The 22,436-nt window shown below is 52.3% G+C and overlaps 1 protein-coding gene across 2 annotated transcripts; it reads right to left on the bottom strand.

Annotated features, from left to right (window-relative positions):
* Positions 1-1,359: 1,359 nt before the first annotated feature.
* CIMIP3 (ciliary microtubule inner protein 3) lies at positions 1,360-22,379 on the bottom strand. 2 transcript variants are annotated; one of them, XM_067752977.1, is made up of 2 exons: positions 22,249-22,379; positions 1,360-5,307 (listed from the first exon to the last, which is right to left on the bottom strand). In XM_067752977.1, exons 1-2 carry the CDS (start codon positions 22,336-22,338, stop codon positions 4,978-4,980), a joined length of 420 nt encoding a protein of 139 aa, XP_067609078.1. In that variant the 5' UTR covers positions 22,339-22,379; the 3' UTR covers positions 1,360-4,977. The 2 variants fall into 2 exon arrangements, with proteins under 2 accessions (XP_067609078.1, XP_067609079.1); XM_067752978.1 differs by lacking the exon at positions 22,249-22,379 and adding an exon at positions 6,188-6,983.
* Between the last annotated feature and the right edge of the window lie 57 nt (positions 22,380-22,436).

Here is a 22,436-nt window from a genome sequence, read left to right on the forward strand (position 1 = left end):
CAGTGGCCTCTCCCGTTGCAGAGCACGGACTCTAGGCGCACAGGCCTCAGTAGTTGCGGCACATGGGCTCAGTAGTTGTGGCTCACGGGCTTTGTTGCTCCGTGGCATGTGGGATCTTCCCGGACCAGGGCTCGAACCCGTGTCCCCTGCATTGGCAGGCGGATTCTTAACCACTGTGCCACCAAGGAAGCCCTCACCAGTGATTTTTTAATCTTTGCTTTTAAAAAAAATCTGTATTTTTAAACATTGTTTATTATGAACATATGTTGCTCACATAACCAGAGGATAGTTATTTTTGAAAAAAGAATCAAATGGGACTGTTTTACTTCTCTTCTACCTAAAGTGATCAATTTTTGGTGCATTGCAAGGGGAGGGGAGGGCTTGGATCTGCCTACTTTTATCAAGTTTTCCAGAACATGTTTTTTTTGGGGGGGGTGGTTGGCTTGGGGGTGGGAGGGCTCCTCCACTGAACTTGCTTGGGGCCCAGGCTGGAATCTGTGTCATTGAAGAGTCCTCTCAGGCCCAGGGTTTGAAACGAAGAGGTCAAGGAGGAGATGGCAGCTCATCTTTCCATCTCTCCCTATTTACATCCTCCTTATTCTTTATGTGTGAGCACAAAAGCCAGCTCCTCTGTGAAGCCTTCTGAATCTCTGCAGAATTCGTCTTTCCTGCCTCAGCACACTAACGTCTTGCTTACGTGTTATATTAGTTTTCTGTGTCACATAACAAACTACCACAAAGTCAGCATCTTCAAAATATGTACATTTATTACCTCATAGTTTCCGAGGACCAGGAGTCCAAGCCTGGCTCAACGGGGTCCTCTGTCCAGGATCTCACAAGGCTGGAATCAAGGTGTTGTCCGGGCTATGTTTTCATCTGAAGGCTTGACTGGGGAAGAATCCACTCCCACCTCATTCAGGTCGTTGATGGAATTCATTCCCTGTGGCTCTAGGACTGAGGGCCCTGGCTTCCTGCTAGATATTGTCTGGAGGGCACTCTCGGGTCCTAGAGGCTGCCTAAAGTTTCTAGAAGCTGCCCACATTTCCTTGTTACATGGGCTCCTCAACACAGATGCTTATTTTGTCAAGCCAGTGAGAGGAATCTCCCTCTAATCTGCTAAAATGGAATTTTATATGATGGAACCTAATCAAGGGAGTGACACCCATCAGCTTTGCCATATTCTGTAGAGTAGAAGCAAGTCACAGAGGGAGGGGATTGTACAAAGGCAGGACCAACAGGAGGTGGAGATCATTGGACATCACCTTAGAGTCTATGACAGTCACACTTCTACGATAACATAGACACAACACTCATTTCTTTCTGGAATTATAAGCAGCTGTTTATTGCCAACCTGCCCTCAAGAATCCAGCAAGTTCCCCGGGTAGAGACGACTGTCTTACTCATTTCTCAAAACCTCCCAGCACCTAGTACCACGGATTCCACATGGTTGTGTGCTGGTTATTCGGTTTGCCCCTCCCCACTCCTTCTCCACTTTTCTGGGTCTGTGCTGAGCGCCAGGAGGCTGACCCCCGTGGACTGGATCACCTGGGCTCCCCAGCCCTCTGGCTTCAGTCTGGATTCGCCCATTGAGAAGTACTGGAAGGAGACTGGAGGATGGAAAGAGACAGAAGCTGGTGTCTGTTCTCCTCCCTCCCTGCTGGGTCACAGTTTGGGCCCCAGTTGTCTTCTTTGACCTTCAGCTACAGCTCCTGCCAGAAGGTCTCCAAGCTCCTGTGACAAAAACCCCTCCCTCTACCCCTCAGGCTTAGGGGTAAGAAGGGCCTCCCTCTGTGCCACCCCCTGGGCATACCACCAGTCCCCTAATGTGCCCGCTTCTCTGCGAATAGTCCCCTCGTTAAACTCTCCCCAGTTACCTTTTTGAGATAACATTTGACTGACGAGCTTAAGCTCAATAAAACATTACTGAATGAATGAATGTATGCATGATTAAAGAAAGGATTACAGAGAGCTAACGTAGGATGGAGCTATTAGGTGTAAGATACCATGCTAAGCTCGATGAATAAGCTCATGGCAGCCCTGTGGGGTGGGTGTTGTTATTTCCACGGGAGACGAGAGAAATTAGAGGCAGAAAAATCACATTCTGAGGTTCACAAACATTTTAAGTGGTGGTACCAAAGTTTTTCCTCCTCCTCATCTTGCTTTTAGCCTAAGTTTTTAAATCTCTGGGGAAAGCCTGACTGGAGCTAGAGGCCCCTGTAAGCCCCTCAGTCCAGCACCTTCCCCTGTGGCCCCTCTGCTTGAGCAATCCCAGAGCAATTCCATCAACAGGGAGCTCACTCCCGTCGGGTGTGGGGCGCCATTCCGGACTCCAGCCCAGGATGGGAATGGAATCCCTCGGCTTCCCAACCCCAGAGCTCGGTGACTTTAGCAGTCCTGCTCTCCATCCTTCCCCCAAAGGCATGCAGGATTGGGATCCACAGCGAGGCATCCAGGAAGAGGTGAATACACAAGAGGGACACAGGGGGGCGGAGCGGACACAGCTCATGTGGTGGCCCCGTGAGAGAGGTCTGTGGCCTCCCCTGGCTGCTCTGTCCGCAGGACTCCTTCCCGGGACAGATGCCATGCCAGAGTCAGAGGATCCACCGGGCTGAATGATGCCATGGAGAGGAGGCAGGTGGGGCAGGGGCAGAGGCAGAAGCCGTGCCCAGAAGGGATGGGAGGGGTGGCAAACCCCTCCAAGGCTGCCCGTCTGCCCACTAGCCACCTCCACAGAAACACAACAGAGCCCTGAGCACAGGTTCTTGGCCCCCTGGGACTATTCCGCCCAGACCGACCTGGGACCTGGGCCGGCTTCTCCGAAGGTTCCCGGGAAGCGTCCATGGAGGCTGCTCTACCAAGGTGAACCTCAAGGCGACGACCTTCTCCAGGAGAGAGGAGGAGGCGTCAGCTGGGGGAGTGAAGATGCTGGCCCCGCCCCCGCCCAGCGAGGCTGTCGGGTCTGGGAGGGCAGAGGTGATTCTTGTTCATCTTTGTAGCCCAAGGACCCAGCCCGCACTAGGTGTTCACCCAGTGTCTGTTGGATGATTGATAGGAGGTATAACTTTTGGTTGTATGTAGACTGAAAACTTGCATGTTATCTCTGCCTCTTTTCAAAAGCGCCCTGAAATGGCAATACATTTCTAAAAGCTATCAAAAGAAATCCACAGAGACCAAGAAAAAGAAGACAGTAGATGAGAGGGTCTAATAAAATTTTGGACAAGAGAAGGCAGACGGACAAGTGGTGTCTTACCAGACTGCGCAAAGGTGAAAGCCGAGTGCTGTCCAAGGGCAGGAGGGCGTGGAGGCTGGCACAGACACAAAGCCTGTTTCTGCCGCAGGGCTTCGCGGGCTCCGCGAGGTGGGCGCAGAAGGTGCCCTGGGGGCTGGGGTGCAGGACAGGTGCGGGGGAAATAGGAGGTCGGTGGGAAGCTTGTGTCAGGAGCGACTGGCTTCCCGGATGCCTTCCTCAAGGCAGCGGAACTGACATCTCCAGGCGTCTATCTCCTGACCCTGGTGGAAGATTATTCTGGAGTTTTGAACTGGAGAGGCCCTAGCCTCTATGTCCAGCTCAGGAAGAGAGAAGAGCCGCTCTGGAAACCGGGACGTTAAGGGAAAGTCTGTTGATGAAAAGTGAGACCCCCCCCGCCCCCCCGCAAGCTCCTTCTCACACTGGTTCCTTGAATGACAACCAGGCAGGAGAGACTTGGCACAGATGTCAAATGGCCTGCTTCCAGCCTAGGATCACCAGACATTGGAGGAAAGCTTCTACCTTGAAAGACAGCCTACCTCGAACACACAGAAGAAACTGGATTCTTCGCTGTTAGGCGATATTCAGGAGGCCCTCTCGCCCTTTCTCTCCACTTACCATCTTCTTTTTAAGAAGGGTATCCAGGGAAGCCTGGCCAAGCACTGGCTGCTGGTCTGGGTCCTCAGCATCCTGTCCCTTCACCCCACACCAGCCCCAGCCTCTTGTGCTCTAGAAGGATGCTCCACTGAATACGCCACGCTACCTAGAAGGAGATGTGAATCCTAGAAATGAAACCAGTTGGATTCACCCAGTGGTGAATTTAACCACTGACTCTCTGGAAAAAAAGAAACCCCACTTTATAGGTGTTTGCTGGTTTCCGTGGTGTAAACACTTCCACCACGGCTGATTTCAAGCTACCAGCAGGAAGTCACTGGTTGAGGAGTTGGGAGATGTCCACAGTCAGCTGTCACAGGCTGGTCTGAGCTGGTGCCGGCAGGCCATTGGATCCAGGCCTGGGTGGCAGTGACCAGAGCTCAGTCAGGCCATGAGTCAAGTGCCCTCTGGCTTCATCCCTCTTCTCCATGAACCATGGCCCATGGCCTACCTCACCTCAGAGTCAGTTCTGCTGGACCAGAGGTGAGACTTGAGATGGGAAATCCATCCCTCGCCAACAAATTACAAGTCAGAAGAGGCGGTTTTATGTAAAACTAGGGCTGGAGAGGAGGCCCCCTGGAGACCGGGTTTGCTCCCTACAGGACTTCCCCATTCTCCAGGGGCTGCTCCAACCCCCTGTCATGGTCAGTTGATGTATCTCTTTCTTGTTGTTGGATGGCTTGCCAAGCCTGGGCCACGGGGAGGGCGTGGCCAGTATGGACTTTGCTTGGGACTCAGGCTCTGGAGGGGGAGTTGGGGTTACTCTTGGGGTGAGGTGATGAGAATCAAGTCTTTCCAAGTCTTCAGGCACCTCTGGACATAACATTGCTTACGATACCCCTGTGGCCTCAGTCTACCCACCCACGGCCACCCATTCAGATGCCAGGGAAAGGCAGGACAAACTTTAATTGCTGCTGAGAAGTGAGACCTCCTTTGCCATTGTTGACAGTGGGCAGGGCACAGCTGTCCTAGCCCAGACACTTTCTGCTCCTCCAGGAGGGAGCAGCCCTTCCCCTCTGGGACCCGGGATCATGGGGGTGAGGGTGCAGGGTAGGGGGCTTCTGACTGGCACAGGTCTACGAGCGCCACAAGACCGGGTTGGCAGGAGGCACGTCGAAGCGCTTGCGGGTGTGGTCGGTGTCCCGGCGGTACGGGGAGCCGCAGGTAGGCTTCTGCAAGGTGTAGAAGGGGTTCAGGGTGTTGGAGTACTGGGAGGTGTAGAAATTGAACCTGAGCTTGTTCGGGTTCTGCCCCCTGGGGTCCACCACCACCGGCACATAGGCCTCCGCCAGAGTCTGTTCATGGTCCTGCTTCCACGACCTGGACAGGGGACAGCGTGGAGCCTTCACCTTTTTGCCTGATGGCATCTTCGGCCCATGGCTGAGTACTGAGGGTTTCTGTGAGTCCTGGGAGGAAGGAAAGAAGGGGAGAGCTGGAGCATCGGACACCGGGACTTTGACCGCGAGGGCCAGAGGCAGGAGGGAGGGGACAGAGGCACTGGTCAGAAGCCCACAGAGCCGCCCTGGAGCTCTGCTGGCCCTGGAGCCAGACACCTCCAGGTAGGGAAAGGCCTTCAAGGTCCACTGACCTGACCCTGCTTCTACAGACCTCAGTTTGCTTCTTAAAGACATAGGCCAGCTCAGAGGCTGTGAACCTGGGAGTTATTCCTCAAACCGCCCCCAGCCCCTGCCCGTTCCCCCTGCATCCAGTCGTTTTTTGTTTTTTGTTTTTTGGCTACACCGCCAGGCTTGCAGGATCTTAGGTCCCCAACCAGGGATTGAACCAACCACTAGGCCACCAGGGAACTCCTTTCCCATGCATCCAGTCTGTCCATCAATGTCCCCCACATCCTCCTCTCCCTGTCCTCTGCCACCGCTCCATCAGGCATCCATCCCCTCTCCCACAGGGTTACTCCAGCTTTCTACCAAGGCTTCTGCTTCCTCATCTCTTGCCTTTTCAGCCTGCACTTCACACTCACACCGAATTAATCTTTCTATATTAATGGCCAGAACGTATGGCTTGTCCTCAAAGCATCTTTTGCTCTCTGCTGCCCAGAAAGTAAAAGCCAAGGCCCCCACCCTGGAAGGCAAGACCTGTAAGGACAGGGCTCCCCCAATCCTGTATTCAGTCACGGTCTGCCTGTGACTTCCTGGTCACATCTGGTCCTTCCAGGGGTCACGTCTTAGCTCAGGCTGTCCCCCCAGACTAGTGTGCCCTCACTCCCACCCATCAGGGAAACTCTTTCCTGTTCAGCCCTGAGCCCCTTAAAAAGCAGTGCTCTCTTACCCTTACCCTTGACATAGCAGCCTCTAAAATCCTATTCCTTCTCGTACTCCAGGCCAAGGCATTGAGTGAGCACTCGATAACTATTGGTTCAACATAATTGGATTCCAGTAAGAGGTTGCTGGCCTTCCCAGCAGCCAGCCAGCCCATTCTATTCCAGAACACCTCTCATTGTTACAGAGTGTGTCTCCTACCCAACAATGCCTGCTCTACTTAACCACTCTCGGTTGATTGGGTATGGAGGTCCACCCTCCTAGGAGGGCCCCATGGCCACCTTTATCACATGGTACTGACATTTATTGGCTCCTCTGTCCACCACACACCTTGGCCATCCTGTGACCGAATCGTCGTACTTACCTTTGAACTCCCCACACGATCTCCCAGCTACTGGATACCCTTCACTAGGGATCTTCATAGCCGTGACGGTCCAACCCAAAGGATGAGACGCCTGAGTGTCAGGCGGCTCTGTCCCACTCCCCCAGGCTACAAATCTCAGGGGAACCCATCTTCTCTCTGCTGAGGCCCCAGGGAACTGGGAGGGAATCCCTAGCTGCACAGCTACTAGAAGCTGAACCCCTGCCTTCTTACAAAAGAAACCCCCTATACCCAAGTCATAATGTACATTCTTTCGCATTTAATTTACAAACTACTTGCCCAGCTCAAACTTGCCCAGGGCTTTTCTCCAAGGCAGTCTCTGCTCCCATAATTTCCTACCCAGCAGTATACATGCCCTCAGCTTTGCACTTCAAAATTCTCCCTATCCTTCCAAGCCAGCAGCCCTCATGACACCTCCTCCAGGAAGCCTCAGGTGCTGCAGTCTCTGCCCCCATCTCACCCTCCTCTGTGCCGTCAGGCCCTCCTCTTGGGATGTGGTCCTTTGCTGGGCTGGGACTAGGGTGAGGCAAGGGTGTACATTTTAAGGAGGTACTCACACTCGGACTCGTGCAAGGGCACGGTGGGTGTTTCCTTACAATATTTTGCGCCCTAGGTGCCGTGCTTGCCTCATCTTAATCCCAAATTGTGGTCCTTCCGGGCTCTTGCTAATGTCCCAACAGCCCGTAAACTGCTCCCAGCGGTCAGGACCACATCCTATTCACCTGCGTCCCTGGGGCTTAACCCAGTGCTGGCACAGAGATAAGCTGGAGAGAGGGATGAGTGCACAAGCCATCAGCAGTCTTCCCAGACTCGTCCAGGCTCAGCCTTGGGACGCAGGATTACAAGCAGAGGGGCAAGCACCGGAAATGAGGTATGACAGTGATAATCAACGATCGTTTTTCACCGCCATTTATGAGCACTGCGCCAAACTCTTTAAGTGACTCCTCACATTAACCCTTTAAGGAAGGTATATTATTAGCCCCATTTGTAATTGAGAAAACTGAAATAAGGAGGTTATTCCCGTGTTTAGGGTCACGTGGCTGGTAAGGAGCCAGGCTGCAGCGGGAACCCAGGCCTGGCTGACCCCAGGGACCACACCCTGTACTCCACAGCGTGTACTGCCGTATCCACAGCTCTGTGGGGCAGGGCCTGCCGATGCATTTCTGTCCTCATTCTGTCACCTTGCTGAGCCCTTGCCAGGGGTGCTGGGCGGCAGGCGAGCAGTCAGGGTGGCCCCTCCCCAGCCCTCAGGCTCACTGGTGAGAGAGGGCAGCCCAGCGCCTCAGTTTGGCAGGGACACTCGGGGTTTTGAATGCTGGATTTTGGTTCCGGGTCTGTGGACCCTGCACGGACAGGATGACACACCGCGAATGTGAGGTTTATTCTATGAATTCGCTCTTAGTGCAGCTGAGGATGTGACAGCAGTTGCTCCATCCTTTCGTGCAAAACGATTCCTGAGCTCCTCTTGTGAACCAGGCTCTGGGTGTGGAAGTAACAGAGACACTACACACATGAACACAAATATGAAACCCTGGGCAGCAGGGTTCCCAGGTCTCGGCACCACTGACACTTTGGGCTGGATAAATCTTTGCTGTGGGGCTGTCCTTCAATGAAGTATGTTTAGCATCAGCTCTGGCCTCTTCCCACTAGATGCCAGTAGCCCCCCCTCCCAATTGTGACAGCCAAGAATGTCTCTCCCATTGCCAGTGCCTCCTGAGGGCAGTGAGAATCACTGCTATAGAGTCCATGACAATTTCTTTATCCTCAGTGTTGAGGCTGACGGACTGGCCCTGCAGAATTTTCCTTACCTGGGCCACAGAAGTGACTTGGGTTTTTTCCATGTTAAGCATGATTCTGGGGACTTCCCTGGTGGCGCAGTGGTTAAGAATTTGCCTGCCAATGCAGGGGACACAGGTTCGAGCCCTGACCCAGGAAGATCCCACATACCGTGGAGCAACTAAGCCCCTGCGCCACAACTACTGAGCCTGCATGCTTCAACTACTGAAGCCCGCGCGCCTAGAGCCCATGCTCCAAAACAAGAGAAGCCACCGCAATGAGAACACCGTGCACCAGAACGAAGAGTAGCTCCCACTCGCCACAACTAGAGAAAGCCCGCACGCAGCAACAGGACCCAACACAGCACACACACCCCAAAAAAAAGCATGATTCTGAGGTTCTGGTCCTCCTGACACCCCGGGAAGGCTCATCCTGTGGCCACAGAGGTGAAGGAACTGCAGAGGCCCCACCCCCTACCAGCCCCTGCTCCCCAGCAGTCTTGGCCACCTGGACCCTGCACCTGAGGCTCGGGAGCTGGTGTGAGGGGTGACAGAGGCATGTGCTTTCAGAAGAGTTGGTCGGGGGGGATCTTCCTACAGGGGGAAGGGCAACGCTCTTTGCTAACAGGATTGAGAATCTACCAAGTGCTAACCACTGAGCTCTGCAAAAACCCAGAAGAGCCATTTTGAGATGTTACTCCCATATTTCAAATGCAGAAACTGAGGCTCAGAGGAATCTAAACTTTGCCTAAGTTCACACAGTTAGTGAGTGGCGTGTAAGAACCTTGAAGAAGTCGCACGACTAGTGACCAGTTAGTGCAGGAACCGGGATTTGAACCTTCCCCTCCCTCTCTACCCCAGCCCAGGCCCTGGGTCTCCCGTCAGTTATGCCCCAGCTGCTGCTGCTGCCCCTACACTTGGGGCCCTGGTTAGGGGGACCCAGGACCCCCAGGACATCCAGGGACTAGACCCACACAGAAACCGGGGCAGAGGGACAGCCCTAGGGAAGGGGAGAGGGAGGAGGAAGAGAGAAAGGAGGAGGAGGGGGAGTGGAAGAGGAGGTGGAGGGGGAGTGGAAGAGGAGGTGGATGGGGGGAGGGGGGAGGGAGGGGGGAGGAGGGGGGAGGGAGGGGGAGGGAGGGGGGGGGAGGCCCAGGCAGTCCCAGCCTTGCCCTGCCCCTTCTGGGGGCCCAGCCAGGCTCCAGGTGACTAAGCTCAGAGGGCTGAGAACACCCCATCCGGCCAGCCCAGGAGGGAGGGTGGGGCCAGACTGCATATTTTCCAGGTTAACATCTGGTTTCATTTAACCATCTCCTCCCCTCTCAGGAGGTCCTCCCTGTCAAGTGTGTGTGTGTGTGTGTGTGTGTGTGTGTGTGTGTGTGTGTGACTTAGAGAAGTGGTTCAAAACTGGGTGTATTCCCCCCTCCCAGGGGACATTTGGCAATGCCGGGAGACATTTTTGGTGGTCACTACGGGGGGGGGGGTGCTACTGGTGTCTAGAGGCCAGGACTCTGCTAAACATCCCACACTGCACAGGTCAGCACACAGCCACACATCCCCACCCCTGCCCCCACAAGGAATGATCGGCTCACAAGGTCAGTAGTGAGTGCCAAGGTTGAGAAAACGGGTTTAGAGGTTGAAGGAAGATCCCCATCTCCCCTATCTGCTTCCTGCAGCCTTAAGCCTCCCATTCCTCCTGTTCTATGGGGGATGGGGGGTGGGGCAATGAAGCTTAAAGGGTAAGGAGAGGGTCCCACCAGCCCCTTCCCTCCCTTCTGAATCGCACTACCCTGTTTCAATTGGGTTTTGAGTTAGAGCCAAAAGAAGGAATCTGACCCCCTCCCGCTATGACTTCCACCAAGGCCTTTTAGATATACAGTGTGTATGTTTTCCCCTTGTACCAGGATGTAGAATGGGGAAGAGAGAGACTCAAGGGTGCCACTTTCTGAATAGGGCAAGAAGACCTCATTGTGATATGTCTGTCCGCCCAAATACTTCAGGTCCCCTGCCCATCTGCTGGCCTAGCCCATGCCTGACACTCCACCATTAACACCTCGCTTTTTCAGGGAAGGCCTGTGCCCTGTGAAAGTGCCAACAGGACTTCCCTGGTGGCACAGTGGTTGAGAGTCCGCCTGCCGACGCAGGGGACACGGCTTCGTGCCCCGGTCCGGGAAGATCCCACATGCCGCAGAGCGGCTGGGCCCGTGAGCCATGGCCGCTGAGCCTGCGCGTCTGGAACCTGTGCTCCGCAACAGGAGAGGCCACAACAGTGAGAGGTCCGCGTACCGCAAAAAAAAAAAAAAAAAAGAAAGTGCCAACAGCATTGGGTGAGGCAGCTGGTGAAGGCTCCCAGGGCACCGGTACTGCAAATGTGCCTGGTCTTTGAAGTTTGAAGGCTGAGCTCAGGACCGGACTCTGCCCTTACAGGTCAGGCATCCTTGGGCAAGTCGCTGAACCTCTTTGAGTTTTACTTGCCTCATCTGCAAAATGGGGCTAATAAGGCTATCTACTGCACCAGCTTGTGGTGTGGCGGGGGGCGGGGGTGATGAGTCTCGGGAGCTGTAAAAGCAAATGGTAATTATCATCAGCCTCGTCCGGCTCCTACACCGAGGTGTCGACACACTCCCCTGAACCTTTATGAGCACATATTTGCCTGCGGTGGGGACAAGGGGGACTTTGAAGGGAGTCAATGGGAAGGCCTAGCGGGGGTCTCAGCTCCCTCAGGAGGCCCTGTAGCAGGACGGCCTGGAATTTAAATTCCAGCTCCACCACCCACTGGGTACCAGCTCTTCCGCAAATTTTTTTTTTTTTTTTGGCCACACCGCACAGAGTGCAGGATCTTGGTTCCCCAACCAGGGATCGAACCCGTGCCCACTGCAGTGGAAGCATGGAGTCTTAACCACTGGACCACCAGGGAATTCCCCCTGTGCCTGTTTTCCCATCTATGAAGTGGGAATAACAAGAGAATCTATCTCATAGGGTTACCGTGAATTAATGAGATATTCTCAGCAAGGTACCTAGACCTCTTCAGCACTCAGTAAACGTTTGCCAGCATTATTACGTGTCACAAGTTTGCCTAGGAGTTGGGGCCGTGCAAACTAACAGTCCAGGAAGCCTCTCGGGGAAGTGAAGGGGCAGGAACCAGAGGAATTGATGGTAGCCCACTCCTGCCTGCCTCCCCCTCCTCCCGGGAGACAGTGACAGCTCCACAGTTGGGGAACAAGAGTCAGGCAGTGTCACTGGCACCTAAGCCTTTTGTAAGAGGCCTTTAGCTCCCAGCCTCACAGGTGGGCCTGGCTGGGGCCTTCATGCTCCTTTCTGCCAATCAAACTTCTTGTGACCTTGGGCTGCACTAATCCAACACTGTGATGTCATCCTACCTGGGACATCCTTGACCAGGGCCTTCCTTGGTGAACAGATGGAATTTCTGGTGCCCAGGGGCTCCAGAGGTTTTCAGGGACTCTTGAGAGGGTACTGGGATGCCAAGTTAGGGAGAATTATATGGGGCTGGGGGCATTGTGACCCCTCTTTGACAACACAATTCCTTCTATCTTCCTAAGGAGATACAGGGGCAGGGCTGAGGGCTGAAGTTTCAAGGTCTGGATGGGTCTTACAACCTTGATACTGACTCACTCTGCACTTCCTTCTTCCCACAATTCCCAGGACCTTTGAGCTGTGGGTAGTGGGGTGAGTGGAGAGAGGAGGAAAGCATCCTAGTTATTCAGGTGCCTCCAGCAGTCCTAATATTCCTCCAGGAACCCTCATGTTTCTCATAATTTCACAAGAAATCACTGACGGGGAATAAATGTACCCAGCCAACTCTCCATTCCCTTTCTTCCTCTCTTTCTATCTGCCTTCTAAAGTACAGAGATGGGGCTTCCCTGGTGGCGCAGTGGTTGGGAGTCCGCCTGCCAATGCAGGGGACACGGGTTCGTGCCCCGGTCCGGGAAGATCCCACATGCCACAGAGTGGCTGGGCCCATGAGCCATGGCCGCTGAGCCTGTGCGTCCGGAGCCTGTGCTCCACAACGGGAGAGGCCACAACAGTGAGAGGCCCGTGTACCGCAAAAAAACAAAAAAAAAGTACAGAGATGAAGGATGGGTGGATGAATGGATGGGTGGATGGATGGATGATGGATGGACACATGAACCCATGGATGGACAGACAAAGGAGTGGGAGAGTGGATGGGCAGGTGGATGGATGTGGGCAGGTGGATAGATGGTGGATGGGCAGACCCTCCTGATTGGAGCCCTGGTCACCTTCTTAGTCTCATCTCTTGTTATCTTTTCCCTCACTCTATGCAGTAGATACTTTCTTAAACATGCCCTGGGACTTCCCTGGTGGTCCAGTGGGTAAGAGTCTGCGCTCCCAATGCAGGGAGCCCAGGTTCAATCCCTAGTGGAGGAACTAGATCCCGCATGCATGCCGCAACTAAGAGTTCACATGCCACAACCAGAAGATCCTGCATGGCAACTGAAGATCCCGCATACCGCAACGAAGATTCCACGTACCGCAACGAAGATTCCACGTGCCACAACTAAGACCTGGTGCAGCCTAAATAAATGTGTATATAAATGTATTTTTTAAATGCCCTGCTCTCTCCCCTCTAAGCCTTTGTATTCAATATTTGCTGTTCCCTTTCCTGGACCACTTCAAACAGGGGGTTAGGAGATGAAGGGATGGATGGATAGGTGAGTAGACAGGTGGCTGGGTGGGGTGGCCATGGCTGAGTGGATGGGCAGATGGTCAATGAGTGGATCGATGGTGGGTTGCTGTGGTATAGAGGATGGGATTGCAGGCCCAGGAGCCAGACTTTCTGAGCTTGAATCCTGGCTCTACCATTTCACCAGTTGTGTGACATTGGGCAAGTAATTGACCTCTCTGTACTTCTGTTTGCTCATCTGTAGAATGGTTGGGCTAAAGGTCCCTAACTAATAGAGTTGGGCAGAACACTTAAGACAGTACCTGGCACAGAGTGAACACTCAATAACTATTAGTTTTTATTATGTTTGGGTGGGTAATTGCTTTGAGGGGTAAATGGCTGAATGGGCTGTCCTCTCCCCATCTTCAAAACCTGACCCCTCCCCACACACACCTCCTTAGGGTCCCGTCTCCCCAACACCAGACTTGGTGGGCGCCTTCCAGGAATGTGTCAGAAATGCAGGAGTGCCCTGGGCTTCTCCCTGGGTCAGTGGGGGAGGAAAGGTGGAGGCCCAGGGTGGCAGAGGCCAAGTAAGCTGGCGACTTCCTGCCCTCAGCCCACTGGCTTGGGCTGGGCCCAGGGCTTGTTTCCTTCCTGGAATAGCACTGACTGTCGGGCACGGGGTAGACTTTGGGACCCACAGGCAGATTGGGGGTTGAGGTGTGGATGACTTGTGCGCTCTGCTCAGATTGTGCGATCTGAGGTAATGACCATCAGGTGTGAGCCCTGATGGTAATGACCCCTAATTTCTGAGGACTCTGGGAGAGGCCAGGAGTGGAGGCAGGCAGGGAGGAAGGGGAGGAAGAGCAGCCCTGCCAGAGCCTCTGTTCGGGGATCTCCAAGGCTCTGGGCAGATGATATCTTGCTTGGGAGAGGGTGGGAACGAGGGAACGGGAGCTTGGAGCAGGGCCTGCTGCATGGTAGGTGCTGAGTTATATTGTTATCATCATTTCTAAGCCACAGACAGCACGGAATCAGTCCTGTCTCCTGGAAGCCCACCCTTTCTGACTTCTCTGCTGCACTCCCAGCGTGAGATCATTTTATTCCTCATCAAAATTCCCGGAAGGTGGGCTTCCCTGGTGGCGCAGTGGTTGAGAGTCCGCCTGCCGATGCAGGGAACACGGGTGCGTGCCCCGGTCCGGGAAGATCCCACATGCCGCGGAGCAGCTGGGCCCGTGAGCCATGGCCGCTGAGCCTGAGCGTCCGGAGCCTGTGTTCCGCAATGGGAGAGGCCACAACAGTGAGGGGCCTGCGTACCGCAAAAAAAAAAAAAAATTCCTGGAAGGTGAGGACGGTGATCTGTACCCCACAGCGCTCAGTGGGTGTTTGGGAAGGATGGGGAGAGCTAGTGAGACTCAGGGCTGACTTGTGGAGCCCAGGAAGATCCAGAGACCACCCCCACCCCTTGCCACACACACACCTCTGCTGTTGAGGTGCAGGCATGTGGTTTTCAGGGTCCTGCTACTGCCTTGCAGGCTACTTAGAGGTAGCCTGCTTATTTAAGCATCCTCTCTACTCCTCCTTACCTGCTGTGTGATTTGGACAAATTACTTAACCTCTCTGATCCTTACTTGAGTTTCCCTTGCTGGACTTCAAGTACAGGTGGCTGAATTATTCCTACAGCTCACTTCATGGTGCAATATCACCACTGGTCCATGAAGTCCTCCTCTCTTGTATTAATTTTCCCTCTTTATCCCCAGTCTCCAGCCATGCTCTCCACCCACCCCCACCAGAGGCAACCATTCAAATGTGCTTAATGAGTATCTTCTTGTTCATATGTGTTTGCAAAATATATATTGTTTTGTGTGCAAGTAGTGTTCATTTACGTAAGTGGTTTTGTGTGTTTTAGATCTCATTCTGTTGTTTACTTTGATCGCTACATTCTGTTTTTTAAGATCCATCTGTGTTGCTATCTAGTTACTTGCTTCCAAATGCTGTGTATCCCTTCTCCACCCAGGTGTCTCCAGTTCCCCATCCCCACAAACAGCATTGCAATGACATCACATCCATGTCCCTTTATGGACCAGGGTGAAGGTTTCTCTGGGGCCTACTCCTAAGACAGAATTGACTGGTCATAGAGTATGAGTAGATGTCATTTGAAATCTTCTTTTCTCCATCCATAAAATGGGTGTATTGTCCCTTCCTTGCAGGGCTGACTTGATGGTAGTGGCTTAATGCACGTAATACACTCGGCCCCCGTGTCTGACACAGAAAAGATGCTCAGTGAATGGCAGTTGCAGCTGCTGATCCTTCCAGGTCTCAGGGACACACACACACACACAGACACACACACACACAAAAGCTGGACCCAGGAGAGGTCGCATGGAAACGCACCCAGGGCTCAAAGTCCCTGTTCAAGTGTTGGTCTCCAGAACAAGTGAAAAGTGTTGCAGGGCTGTGCTGATTCCTAGAGGGTAGGGACTGATCTTGAAGGCTAGACCTCCCACACCAGAGCACAGGACTGGTGCAGAGGAGACAGCCATGCCCAGGAAATGCTTCCTGTATCCCAGTGCTCACCTCACTTTCCTCAGAGACGCCCTATACAGGAGGGCCAGACAGCCTCATATGCTGTTCTGCCTCTGCTCTGCAAGCCAATGAGCACTTTAACGAGATGAGAAACTACACCTGAGTATTGGAGCCCGCCATCCCATTTTACAGATGGAGAGACTGAGGCTCAGGAAGGCTCCATGGTCTCACGGGAGGTTAGGGGCAGAAGAGCCACTAGACTCCACATCTCCACACACCACCCCCACCCCCATCCAGTGGTCTTTTAAAAAAGAAAATGTATTCTGTGCTAAATTATGTTCTTTATTATTTGTAGAATTTTAAGTTAAAACAAATGATCTACCAACAGAGCACATTACTGAAAAGTAAAAATCCCACAGGTAATCCTGGCATTCCCCCTGAGCCATCTCCACAGTCTTGTTTCCTGCTAACCCCTGGCCATTCACAAATACACTTTATCTACCTGTAGTCACAATCTACATGAAATTTGGTTTTTGCTTTTGTACTTAACAATCTTTTTTTTTAAACATAGACACATGATTTCAGATGGTGGGATGTGTTTTACAGTGGGATGTTTTGGTCTGGCCTTCGAGGTAACCTTGTAGACACCTGCCCCACCCTGTCTCCTGGGCCCCGGTGTAATGTTCCTTCTTGAGGTTCTTTGTAGAATTGGTACTGCTCTTGTGCAGACTCTCAGGGCCTCTGTTCTGTCTTTGCTCTTCTCTGTTTAGCATCTCCATGCCCAAAGTCAGGGTAGGGAACCAGGGCAGGAGCACGTAGGTCCTAAGGAATCACCATGAGTCAAGACTCTGTTGGGCATCTTAACCCTTTATCTCGTTGAATCTCATAAAAACCTGCATTAATAGCCCCTGTTTTACAGATGAACAAACTGAGGCTCAGAGAGGGAGGTGGTAACTCAGCCAAGGTCACACCCTTGCTAAACGGCACAGTCAGGATTCAAACCTATTCCCCAGCAAGGGTCATTCCCACTATGCCATGGTCCCATCCACAGAGCCCACGGTTACAAAGGGAAATGAGTCTCTCCCCAGCACCCCCTAACACACCACTCCCTACCCAGGGCTGGACCTTGGATCCTCACACTCTTAGGCACCAGGTAATGACCCTGACCCCCTTCTCAGGATGTAGGATTCCACACCAGCCAGACTTTCTCTCAGCCTGATCACATATCCTGGCACCTGCCCAGCCCAGAGGAAGGCCGAGGTTGGGGGGGATTGAAGCCCACCCTGCCCTGCAGGCTGAAGGGGACAGTTTCAGGAGCTGGTCTGGTAGAAGGTGTCTCCAGCCTGGAACACGGGGCTGGACGAGGTGAGCTGCAGCTCAGTGGCATGTGGGAGTTGGCATGACGGGAGGTTTGACTTTTGCCCCGGCAGAGCTAGCCGCAGAGACATGGGTCGGGGAATGAGGTGACTCTCAGGGTCTCTCAGCCTGCCTTCCCCCCACTCAGAGTGCACTCCCCCAGCCAGGAGTGTTTGGCTTTGTTGGAGGAGAGACCACAGCTCTAACAAAGGCCTGGCTGGGTCTCTGGGGAGGCTGCACCTGCCAGGCCCTCATCCCACCCCACATTCCAGAGCCGGCCAGTGAAGTTGGCTCTTGGAGGTGACTAAGTCATTGCTGAGCCGAGATTTAATCACAGGATTGGGCTTTTGGCTGTTTCTTTTCCTGGGGGAGCAGGTGTGAGGTGTTGTCATTAGATGGAGCGGGGCTGCAATGGTCTGGGAGGCTGAGCTGGACAGAGAATCAGGCCCCAAGCCTGCTCCAGAGAACTCAGCCTCCAAAGCTGCCCACCCCTCACGCACCAACATGGGAGTGGAATCGGGGTGAAATGGGTGGTGTAAGGGCAGGGAGAGCCCTGCTGTCCGGACTCAGCAGCCTCCAACCCTTCTGGTGTTCGTGGGTCACTCTCGTTCCCCCCTTCCCTCCATCCCCAACCAAAACTAACCCCAAAAGCAAGGGGACCAGAAGGAGGAGAAATGAACAAACACTTGGGGAGTGGCCCCTGGGTGCCAGGCCCTGTGCCAGCACTTCACATCCTTTATCTCACTTAATCTTCTTAACAACCCTCAGATGGGGGTACTGTTATTACTCCCATGTTACAGATGAGGAAACAGGGTCAGAGTTCTTGTCGTTTTTTCTACTTCCCTATATGCGAGCTGTTTACCAAGCCCTTCCTTTCTTCCTAAGAAATGTCCCACAAACTAACAACTTTACTTTCTGTTTCTACCACCGGCATGGTGTCCACATCCCCTCCTGCTTGAATCAATACCAACTGATTAACCAATTAACCGATCAATTACTCAGCCTCTCTTAGCCCCTCAGCCTACACTTTCTCCTTCTCCTGGCCCTTCATCCAGCTGCTAGATGATCCTTATACACAGCTGTTACCACCAGTCACCCTTGCCTGCTCCATTGTCTGGTAACCACTGACTCTAGGCCTGAGCTTCTCAAACCTTCACATGCTCTTGAATCACTTGGGGGTCTTGTTAAAGTACAGATCCTCTGCTGGGTACCTTAATGCAACAGATCACTGAATCTCATAACGGCCTTAAATTAATAGCCTGTTTTACAGAAGAACAGGAGGAGACCCAGAGAGGTTACCCAACGTCTGGAATGGAGCCAGAGATCCTACATTTCTAGTAAGATCCCAGATGATGCAGAGGCTGCTGGTTCGTGGTGGTCCACACTTCTAGACTAAACTCTCCTGCTGAGTTATTTTTTTCTTTAATTTTTACTTTTATAATATATATATATTTTTTTGCGGTACGCGGGCCTCTCACTGCTGCGGCCCCTCCCGCTGTGGAGCACAGGCTCCGGACGCGCAGGCTCAGCGGCCATGGCTCACGGGCCCAACCGCTCCGCGGCATGTGGGATCCCCCCGGACCGGGGCATGAACCCGCGTCCCCTGCATCGGCAGGCGGACTCCCAACCACTGTGCCACCAGGGAAGCCCCTTTTCTTTAATTTTTAAACAGCAAATATATTTACCATGGTTTGAAAATTAGAAACTGTAAAAAGGTGTTCAGTGAAAATTCTCCCTCCCACTCCATTTGCCCAGTTCCCCCCACTTCCCCCCAGTAACTACTTTTACTAGTTTCTTATGTATCTTTCCATAGTTTCTCTGTGCAAATACAAGCAAATATGATCACACTTATCCTGCCCCAAATGGTAACACACACACACACACACACACACACACAAACACACACAGACACGGTTTTGTTAACAGTTTATCAGTTTATCTTGTAGATAACTGGACACAGTCGGCTGACTCATTCATTTTTAGAGTTGCATTATTATTCCATTGTGTGAATATGCCATAATTCATTTAACCAGTCATTGTTAGCTGGACAGTCTGGGTTGTTTCCGATTTTACCAGCTGGCCTTTTTAAGCCCATCATACCCTGGCCAACCTTGCTGTGACCTCTCTCCCATCCCCCAATTCCCAGCTCCACTATCCTAAGTCCCTGCAAAAGTTTTTGCTCCTCCTACATGCCCCCCCCGCCCTGATCCTCCAGCCCACCCTGACTGCTCCTCCTTTTGTTAGTCTCCCCCTCATCATTGGCCTCCCCACCCTTCATCTCTCCATGTGTCTCTCCCTGTCTCCCCAAATAGACTAAAGCAACTTGAACTCAGAAACCATCTTTGATTTCTCTGGATCTTTCACAGCCCAGAGCTGGGCACACAGCGGTTCTCAAGAATATTAATTATATGGTGGACGTTGTACATGAATGGAGCCACTGGATGGTGGCTCTGCTGGGGTGGTTCAGGGTTAAGAGCCCAGGAGCAACCCAAGGTGGGAGGGGCCTCGTACCTCAGAGGTCTCCTAGAAGGAAGCCCCTGTCTCATGCCTGAGTGTCTTGAGCACTCCCCTCCTCCGAATTCCTGTTGTGTGTGTATTAGTGACAGCAGTCACTGTTCTGTACTTGGTCATCATGGTCCGCCACCTTGAATCATGTAAACCCAGCTTCCTGATGAGACCCTAAGATCCTCCGTGGTAGAAATAAGACTTCTATAATTCTCTTCTAACCCCAGTTATCACAAACCCTGAGCACGGCACCAGGCAACTGGGACAGCCTCCACAAATACTCCTTGAATGAACAGGAGTGCCACAGGAGTGGGTGGGGTAGGACAAGGTTGACCACAGGCGTGTCACCAACCAAGAACATTTGAGAAACACGAGTGTTTTTAAAGATGCTCTGTCCCCCAATCTGTTCCTCAGTCCCTCCCTTCCTGGTGGGAAAACAATGACCTCACAGCCACAAGACTTGAGGGCCCTTCTCATCCTGTCCCTTGACACCGGGGGGACTTTTCAAAAATGTTACTGTCGTGAAAAACGAACAAAAGCAGGGGACTTCCCTAAATTAAGAGATTAAAGGAACATGACGAGCAAATGCAATCTGTGAATCTTGATTGGACTGTGGACTGGAAAAAAATCAAAACTAAAATGACATCTTGGGGGGATAATTGGGAAATTTTTAATGTGGAGTATATTTCAGACGTTAGTGTATCGATGTTAAATTTATCAAGTGTGATAACCATATTGAGGTCATTTAGGAGAATGTCCTTATTCTTAGGCAGTGGATACTGAAGTAGTGGTGGGTGTGGGGAGATATGCCATGGTATCCACACCTTTCAACTGTCAGTAAAAAGAAAATGAAAAGTGTGTGTGGTGTGTGTGTGTGTGAGTACAGGTGGTCATTTTACTCGTCTTTCAGATGTTTCAGGATGAAAAGTTGAAGGGAAAATATCTGGTACAAAGAGCAGTGTCACCCCAACTGTCAGAAAGAGGAGGAGAAATGCAGCGGGGGTTCTGATTGGGTAGCTCAGGGGAAACACTCTATCTGTGACTTGATCACCCCCCACCCAGCCTTTCACCCCTGCTGCCCAGAAAGCATCCAAATCTAACCCCTTGGACTGACTCTCCCCTACTCTCTGCATCTTTCACACAGTCTCCCGGGTCCTCATCTGATGGGACCTCCCCTGGTGGACAGCCACCCCCAGCCTAGCTAGTATAGAACTTGAAGCAACTTAAAGGTTCACAGCTCATCTCCCTGGAGAATGAACTGAACCTCTGTGGGCTTGACCCACCTGGAGTTTTTAGAAATTACATCCACTTAGAGGATGAAAGGGACCCCTTGTACACCGTTGGTGGGAATGTAAACTGGTGCAGCCACTATGGAAAACAGTATGGAGGGTCCTCAAAAAAAAAAAAAAAGAACTACTATATGATCCAGCAATTCCACTCCTGGGTATATATCCGAAGAAAATGAAAAAACTAATTCAAAAGATACATGCACCCCAAAGTTCACAGCAGCATTATTTACAATAGCCAAGATATGGAGGCAAGCTAAGTGTCTATCAACAGATGAATGGATACAGAAGATATTTCATTTACATATATACATATAAATGTGTATATACATATACACACACACACAATGGAATCCTACTCAGCCATAAAAATAATGAAATCCTACCATCTGCAACAACATGGATGGGCCTAGAGGGTATTATTCTTATTAAAATAAGTCAGACAGAGAAAGCAAATACTGACTGCTAACACTTATTTGTGGAATCTAAAAAATAAACTGAATGAATATAACACAACAGAAACAGACTCATAGAGAACAAACTAGTGGAGGTGGGAGAAGGAAGGAAAGGACAAAATAGGAGTAGAGAATTAAGAGGCACAAACTACTATGTATAAAATAAAAAATCTACAAGGACATATTGTGCAGGACAGGGAATATAGCCAATATTTTATGATAACTTTAAATGGTATATAATCTATAAAATATTAAATCACTATGTTGTACACCTGAAACTAATATAATGTTGTAATTCAACTATATTTCTAGTTAGATTTGGATGCTTTCTGGGCAGCAGGGGTGAAAGGCTGGGTGGGGGGCGATCAAGTCACAGATAGAGTGTTTCCCCTGAGCTACCCAATCAGAACCCCGGCTGCATTTCTCCTCCTCTTTCTCCCAGACAGTTGGGGTGGCACTGCTCTTTGTACCAGATATTTTCCCTTCAACTTTTCATCCTGAAACATCTGAAAGACTAGTAAAATATATATTCACTTAGCTTCACAGAGAAAAGAAAATGAATTTGGTGTTTAAAAAAAAATGCCAAGATTTAGTCATCCTACATGCTCTTTGGAGCTCTGTCAATGAGGATACTTTCCGCCCTAGTCATCAGATCGGGACACTAGTTTTTTGCTTTTTTAGTTTTTTTATTTATTGCTTTTACCTTTTTTTCTTATGGGCATTTCCTTACAGGCATGGAAGATGCCTGGCCCACATTTCTGAGGGCCCCTAGAACCCTTCAGCGCGCGCGCTGTGTCCAGCCACTTCCCCAGTGCTGGGCGCAAGAGTCGTTTCCGAAGTTCCGGATCGACGTGGTCACGCACCTCCTGAGAAGCTGGGAACTGGCCTGCCCCCTCCCTTCCCCGGGGGACGAGGGGTGGAGGAGGGGGGCCGGGAGGCGACCCGGGGGAGGGGGCGGGTCGTCTCCGCGGCTGGGCGTGGGCTGGGCGAGGTCCCGGGCCCACCGGGCCCCCGCCAACAATGGCCAGTTGTGGAAGGAGGCGGCAGGAATGCGGCCGGGGGAGTCGGGCGGCGGGCCGGCGGGGCGGCGGCGGCGGCGGCGGCAGCCGCGGGGCGGGGCCGGGTCGCAGCCGCAGCCTCTTACCTGTCCGGGTAGCTCGCATTTCCCGGCGAGCGGCGGCGCCCGCAGCACCTGTCTCCCGGTGCGTGGGCGGGGAGGACGGCGCGAGGGCATGGCCTGGTAGAGGCCCCTGGGCAGACGGTGAGGAGTCCAGTCCGGAGCAGGGCAGGAGGCGGAGGGACGTTCCTCCCCGGCGCCTGCTCGGCCGGCGG

The sequence above is a fragment of the Pseudorca crassidens genome, chromosome 10, assembly GCF_039906515.1.
Source record: "Pseudorca crassidens isolate mPseCra1 chromosome 10, mPseCra1.hap1, whole genome shotgun sequence".
Taxonomy (NCBI): Eukaryota; Metazoa; Chordata; class Mammalia; order Artiodactyla; family Delphinidae; genus Pseudorca; species Pseudorca crassidens.

Coding starts and splice junctions, on each gene's coding strand:
- CIMIP3 (XM_067752978.1), bottom strand. CDS start 6,334: ATGGGCTGGCTGGCTGCTGGGAAGGCCAGCAACCTCTTACTGGAATCC. Junction 5,308..6,187: donor CTGCTATGTCAAGGGTAAGG/GTAAGAGAGCAC, acceptor CCTTCCTCCCAG/GACTCACAGAAACCCTCAGT.